Source organism: Helianthus annuus, chromosome 8 (assembly GCF_002127325.2).
Source record: "Helianthus annuus cultivar XRQ/B chromosome 8, HanXRQr2.0-SUNRISE, whole genome shotgun sequence".
Taxonomy (NCBI): Eukaryota; Viridiplantae; Streptophyta; class Magnoliopsida; order Asterales; family Asteraceae; genus Helianthus; species Helianthus annuus.
Genome location: NC_035440.2, coordinates 110,097,675 through 110,104,936, shown reverse-complemented (window position 1 = coordinate 110,104,936; position 7,262 = coordinate 110,097,675). Strand labels below are relative to the sequence as shown.

The 7,262-nt window shown below is 36.8% G+C and overlaps 1 protein-coding gene across 1 annotated transcript; it reads left to right on the top strand.

Annotated features, from left to right (window-relative positions):
• The first annotated feature begins 298 nt into the window (after window positions 1–298).
• LOC110870510 (DNA-directed RNA polymerase III subunit RPC7-like) lies at window positions 299–763 on the top strand. Its single transcript, XM_022119687.1, has one exon. The coding sequence runs from the start codon at window positions 299–301 to the stop codon at window positions 761–763; it is 465 nt and encodes a 154-aa protein (XP_021975379.1).
• Window positions 764–7,262: the final 6,499 nt, after the last annotated feature.

Below are 7,262 nucleotides of genomic sequence, written 5' to 3'. Positions count from 1 at the left end.
ACGGAGTGTTCTGAGTCGAATCAGTTCACAGGTAAAAAACTAAAAATCAATTGTCGAATTCAATTTACTTATGATTTAGGATTGATTTACGATTTCAGTTATTATGTCAAATTTAGTTAACTTATATCGAAATCAGTTAACTTATGATTTAGGATTGATTTTCAATTTCAGTTATTATGTCGAATTCATTTATTCAGTTAACTTATGTCGATTTCAGTTCATTTATGTTGTCGAATATTATTTAGGCGTTAACTTAATTTGATACAAACTTTGTCGATTAATGATTATTTAGGCGTTAATGGCTCCTAAACAAGCATCCGGATGGCAAAAACGTCAAAAGAGGAAACGACAAGATGAATTGGTGAAGTCACAAAAGGGTGCTATGCAAAAATTCTTGACGCCTAATCCGCCTATTGTTGATGTGGAAAAACCACAAGAGCATGTTGAAGTAGAACGGGGACACGAGGAAGTAGAACAAGAGCAAGAACGTGTGGAAGTAGAAGACGAGCAAGACGAAGAACATGTTGAAAAGCAACAAGAACAAGAACATGTTGAAGAGCAACAACAAGAAGAGCATGTTGATTATATATTTGATCCAAGAAGGTGGGAAGGACTAAATGTGGATGAGATTAAACTATTGGCCGCGAAAGGTCCTAAAAGAGATACTAGTATTGAATTTGGTCCATCTGATAAATTTAATAGACGATTTTCAGCAACTATTTATACAAGAACATTATCAAACTTGGAGATAGAGAATGGCTAGTATATTCGAAAGAGCTAGATAAGATGTTTTGTTTTTGTTGCAAAGTGTTTAGAAATGGGGCGCCAAAAGGTAGATCGGGAGGTGTAGGTTTTAAAAAACTAGTTTAAATTCGAATGCTATATTTTTGTCAACGGTTCAAAGTTGTATGAAAAACTAGTTTAAATTTTTTATTTAGTTAAGACCCAAGGGCACGTTTTTTCAAGCTCGAACATGGTACATGAATTCTCAGGGCTGGCCCTGGTTAGTGAGAGCCCCATTGGCTACATGGTAGTGACGCGGCGCTCACTTTTTCACTCACTAACTGCATAGTAAATAATAGATAATAAGAGACAATGATAGATCTATGTAAATTATCTATTAGTAACAATACTTTGTCCCGGTACCACCTACATAAATCTGAGCAAAAAATCCGAACTTAAATCAATATCCAGCTCAGACTTGGGTTCTTGATGTGGGTGTGTATTTTTTTTTTTTTTTTGAAATTAAACTTCATTAAACAGCAAGCCGGCCCAAAACAGGCCGACCACACACAGCAAACAACCAACTAGAAAATAATTACATATTTACCAAAGAAACCCATTCTTCCCAACCAATTCCTTTATGTTTCGACCTATTCGAGAACCAAAGAAATCCCAAAGCTTTTATCTCATTAATGATACTATCGATTTTGATCGGACAATTGGAAAAAATCAGCTTATTCCTGGCTCTCCAAATACTCCAACACGCAATTATAATAATGCCATGGACCGCGTCTTTCTTTCTTTCCGAACCACTAATATACTTGTGAACATCGAGGAGATCTTTAAGCGAGAATGCAAATATACCCGGAATTTTACACCATTTGCTAATACCGATCCAAATATTGGTGGCGACAAATCCCTTCACCGACCTGAATACTCTTCTTTTTCAACGCTTCGTAGGTCGGAATTCTCTCCAGCTCCATCCTCCAAGCGTGCACGTTACATTTGGCCGGAACCCACTTACACCACTCCATCGCGTACCTGTTGTCTAAAACTCGGTCCTCCTGAATGATCCTTTTAACGTCTTTAACAGAGAATGCACCATCTGCAGCGGGACTCCAAATCCATTTGTCAATACAATCGGTCAGCTGGTAATTATCCAGCATCGACATAAGTCGCTGGAAAGAAGAAACCAGCTGCGGATCAATCAAAGTTTCCTTCCATTTCCACTGATACACACGAACAGCGCCAAGAAGACGAAGCCTATCCGCAACAACGCATTTCTTTTTTTATTCCAATCTGAATAAATCAGGGAATTTGTTCCCGAGTGGCTCGTTAGACACCCACGGATCCAACCAAAAAGATATATCATTACCTCGTCCGACTTCACCTTTCAAAAAAATCCTCAACGGAACCCCTCCAATTTTCAAGTTAATAAAAATTTTTGCTATGTTGCTCCACACACCGCTAAGAATCTTCTTGAAAGGGACACATTCCCATCCAACACGACTAAAATGAAGAGCGTCAATGATTTTTCTCCAAAGGTTATTTCTTTCGGTTTTATATCTCCATCGCCATTTAGCGAGGAGAGAAATATTCATATCCACAAGTTTGCTCAAGCCTAATCCCCCGTCTTTCTTGGGACACGAAACCCGATCCCAAGCCACCCAATGCATCTTCTTCTCTTCGTCGGAGCCTCCCCATAATATTTTTTTAATCAAGGATTCCATTTCCAAAATGACCTTCTTAGGAGCTTGGTATAGCGAGAAATAGTAACATGGTAAGCTTTCCATGACCAATTTGATAATAACAATCCTTCCTCCAATCGAGAGAATGTGGGATTTCCATTTAGCAAGCCTAGCACGGAACGTGTCAAGCACTGGTTGCCAATTCGAAATTCTCTTTGTATTAGCTCCAACTTTTAAGCCGAGGTACTTGAATGGAGGCGCGTCCGGCTTACAACCCACTTCATTGGCCATATAGTTGATCCCCTCCGACTCCACCCCAATGCCGTATAAATTGGATTTATCAATGTTGATTTTGAGCCCTGAACATAAATAGAAACACTGGAGGATTCTCACAATGCTACCCACTTCGCTTTTAGACCAATCTCCCAAAACAATGGCGTCATCCGCGTACAATAGGTGAGTAATGACCGGACCATTATTAGGAGTAATAATGCCTTTGGTTATCCCCGCTTCTTTTGCCCGATTGAACATGCAAGAAAGAGCCTCCATGACCACTAAGAAAAGAAAAGGAGACAATAGATCCCCTTGTCTCATACCTTTTTCACACCTAAATTTGAAAGTGGGAGCCCCATTTACCAACACCGACGAACTAGCCGAAGCTAGGATACCCGAAATCCAATCACACCACTTGGACGGAAAACCCATTTCAGAGAGAGCGTTGATCACGAACCTCCAATGCACGTTGTTGTAGGCCTTCTCGAAATCTATTTTGAGAAGAAAAGCACTCGATTTTCTCTTTTTTATCCAAGACATAAGTTCGTTGACAATTAACGGACCGTCCAAGATATATCTTCCTTTTAAGAAAGCCGATTGCATGTCAGAAATAACTCCGTCCAGAACTTTCGTCATTCGATTTGCCATCACTTTAGAAATCACTTTGCTTATGACCCCCACCAAATTAATTGGCCTATAGTTATTCAGGTTGATCGGATCACTAATCTTGGGATAAGAGTGATGTAAGACGCCCCACTATCTCCACTAACCTCTCCCTTACAATGAAACCAAGCAAAAATCCTATAAAAATCTTCTTTAAAAAGCTCCCAGAAATGCTTGATAAAGCGCAAATTAACCCGTCAGGCCCCGGGGACTTATCATCTCCACACTCAAAAACAGCATATTTAATATCTAGATCCGAGAAGGGTTCTACCAACATTCTGCTCTCATCTTCCGATATACTTTTTAAACCATGGCAAATAAGCTCGGGCCTAATCGGGGTAGACTCCTTAAACTTATCACGGAAGAAAGAGAAAACCTGCTTTTTTATCTTGACCGGCTTGGTGCACCATTCTCCATCAATGTTGAGATCGTGAATGCTGTTAATCGCTTTCCTGTTGTTAATCAAAGCGTGGAAATAACTAGAATTCTCATCACCTCCAACTGCCCATTTAACACGCGCTCTCTGTTTAAAATCCAACATTTTCCTTTCTTCGACCTCTTTAATAACTTTCCTGTTTTTAGCCATAATCCACTCTTCTTCTTCCGACAGATCTCTAGATTCTAACTCAAGCTCCAGCCGCTCCAACTCCGATAAAGCTAAATTTTTAGCTTCCTTTTCCTTGGCCAAAAAAATCGTCTCTCCAAAATTTAACAGCAGATTTTATTCTTGAAAATTTAGCAGAAAGACATGAATCCGGAGGATCGAAAGGAACAAAACCTTCCACCGCCTCCTTCACACAATCCTCAAACCCCGGTTTCCCAATCTAAGAAATAAAGACCCGAAAAGGACGGGGACCGAAATTCAAATCAGCCATTTCTAACATTATCGGGCATTGGTCAAAATACCGGCTGTGAAGGGCCCGCACACATGCTGAAGGCCACTTATTGAAAAATTGGAACAAACCAAAAAACGATCCAGTTTGCTCATCTTTCTTCCAGAATCCCTTATACACGTAAATCTCCTACCCTGCATCGGGTATTCACGCAGCCCATTATTATAGATAAAGTTACATATGATATGGCAGCGAGTTATGAATGGGTGATAAATGTGTGCAGTTAATTTTTGCTCCAGTTTCTTCTTTTTTTGTGGAGGCAAATATGAATAACACCACACCCAACATTACATATCTTTCACATATCTTTCACTTACTAACTGCATAGTAAATATACATATGTTTTCACATTACATATGTTTCTAGCATCTTACTGGACTCCAGTTTCTTCTTTAATTCATCACATGCCTATCTTTCACAAGGTTATTAATTTCGAGACACTGAAAGGGTTGGAATGGCCATGTGTTCTCTAGCTTACGCAAAGTGCGCAAAAGGTAAGATTTTTTTTTTTTTTACATTTTGTATGCATAAAAACTTTTTTTTTGGTACATGTCAAAATGTGTTAGGCTGAATTAACCCATAATACTTCTATGATATATAAACTTTTACATGGTATTAAACATAATGATTTAAGAGGTTTTTAGTATTAAAAATAGATTTTAGCCAACTTTCAAGTGATCAAGTCTCAACCCATTTAAATTGTTCCGGTTAGGATATATACAACTCAAATTGACCCATCCATAAGTAAGTGGGTCTAAATTGTTTTAAGCTAGAATGTTTTTTATTTGCTCCCGTGAAACAGACAAAAAGTTAGTTCTCAGTTTCCTTAATAAATGATGAAAAGAAATTAAAATTTTCAAAATTTTGATTACGAATTTAATAACAGGAGATGCAGATTCAGCCATCCAATTTTAAATTTTCCGTTACCTTTTATTAGGTTATGATGGGGCTACTAATGATTGGAATGACTACTCACGATACGCGGATCTTGATGGAGTCGATATGTCTCATTCAAGATTTATTTCGGTATAATTAGTGTTAGGATCTGAGTTTCTTATGATTGTGCTCGTTTGATAGTTATGAAGATGAATTAGAATTAAGTGCAACGGAATTAAATGAAACAAACTTTTAACACACAATCAAATGAGAGAATTGCTTTCAACAAACATGTTTAACATGGAATCGAATGATTATATTTATTACAATCTTCAACTACAATGCATGCATGCATACAATCTGCCCCTCAGCCTGAGCTCATAGTGATTTGTTCATACAGAATGACTTTGTGATGAAGAGAGCTTGTAGAATAGTACACGGTACTGTTCTATTTATAGTACATAACAAACCACTGAAGCATCTTTGCTGACATCACCATGAAAGTGACATCTAACCTCCTAACAACCTATAACCATTGATCTATACAACTACTGCTTTACAAACTACTGATTACAATGAATACAAAGGATAGACTAAACTACTGCTTCTCATTCCACTGTTATAGCTCCAACAGTACAATGTGTCTTCAGCAGTGCTTGACCCATATCAGTAGATTGAGCATCAGTTTTTCATCTTCAACAGTCTTTAAGTCTCAGCAGTTGTTGAAGATCATCAGTTGTTATAGAAGGGAAGTAGATAGAGGTCATCAGATGTGAGGCCACTTTCAAAGGGAAAGAACTGTTGCAAACAACTGTTTATTGTGAATCCACTGATCTGATCCAGTTTTGGCTTTATCAACTGTTCCTTTGGTAGGGTTCAATCCCAACAATTAGTTTTGTAATTTGTTGATAGCCTTCGGTTTTTAAAGACTCTGATGGTAACATATGGCAATAGTTTTCTAAAGGGGTTTATGGTGACATGTATGGTTATGGCTATGCACTTTATGGTCCTTATTCAACTATTCCAACAATTTGTCGCGATGGGGTTATGAATCATGATGGTCACCTTTTTGACGCTCAGCAATACCAATGAATAAAAAAAGTTCTTTATACTCATATTTATCCAAACACATTATTCACTAAAATTTAAAATTGAAACAAAGAGAGTCGAGAGACAGAGAAAGAGTTGAGAGAAATAGTAGGTGAAGGAATTGATGGAAAATGAAATATCAAATGAATGCTTATCAAAATATGACTCAACAAACTATAATCTTGGAAGTGAGTTACAATTTTTAAAGGAAAATTGATCGTCTTTATGGTCATTAAAATATTAAATTTGTTATACTAAACAGTCAAAATACATTAGGATTTCCATTTAGGTATGTAGTTTGTATATTTAATTACATCCTAGACTTATTAATATAAATCAAAGTATTAATATATTTATGAGTTATATGGTAATATATAGTTGATTTGTTCTAATTTTCTAATTAAGGTATATCAATTATTTTCTGAAAATGCTTCTCTAAAAAGATATCCGGCAAACAAAACATAAAACAGTAGTTGAGTTTACACCAAATTCTAAGAATTTTGACACTCAAACAAGCAAAAGTAAAAAAAATCTGAGTTTTTGAAGAAAATTAAATTATATGTAATAAATTTTTGCCTCCAACTCGACGCGAGTCGGATTGGAAAAAAAATATTGTATAGCAACAAACAAATGAACCACATAAAAATTTCGCATCGTATTAAAAAAATTTGTGGGTCCGTCACTTCTTCTTTCTTTTCTTCTTTATACATGTAACACCTCGCAACATCATATCCAATACAATGATGACACGTGTCATAAACCCTAATCACGTAAAAAGATAACTTTGAGAGATTAAAGTTGTCAAACAGTGTAAAGATGTATGTGGAAGGATCAAAAGTGTCAACATGCCAATCTTGTGCCTCTGATTGACCTTACACGATGTTCGTTTTCTTTGTTGAGTATAATATCAGTCGCGAGAAGCCTTTTGTGCTTAAAATTTAGAGTTTTACAAAGCATAGGGATTAAACGTGTCAACATGCTAAATGTTACCTCTGAGTGACCTTTTAACGATCCCGAAGCATTTTAATATTTTATTATACTCTCACGGATGTCGGAT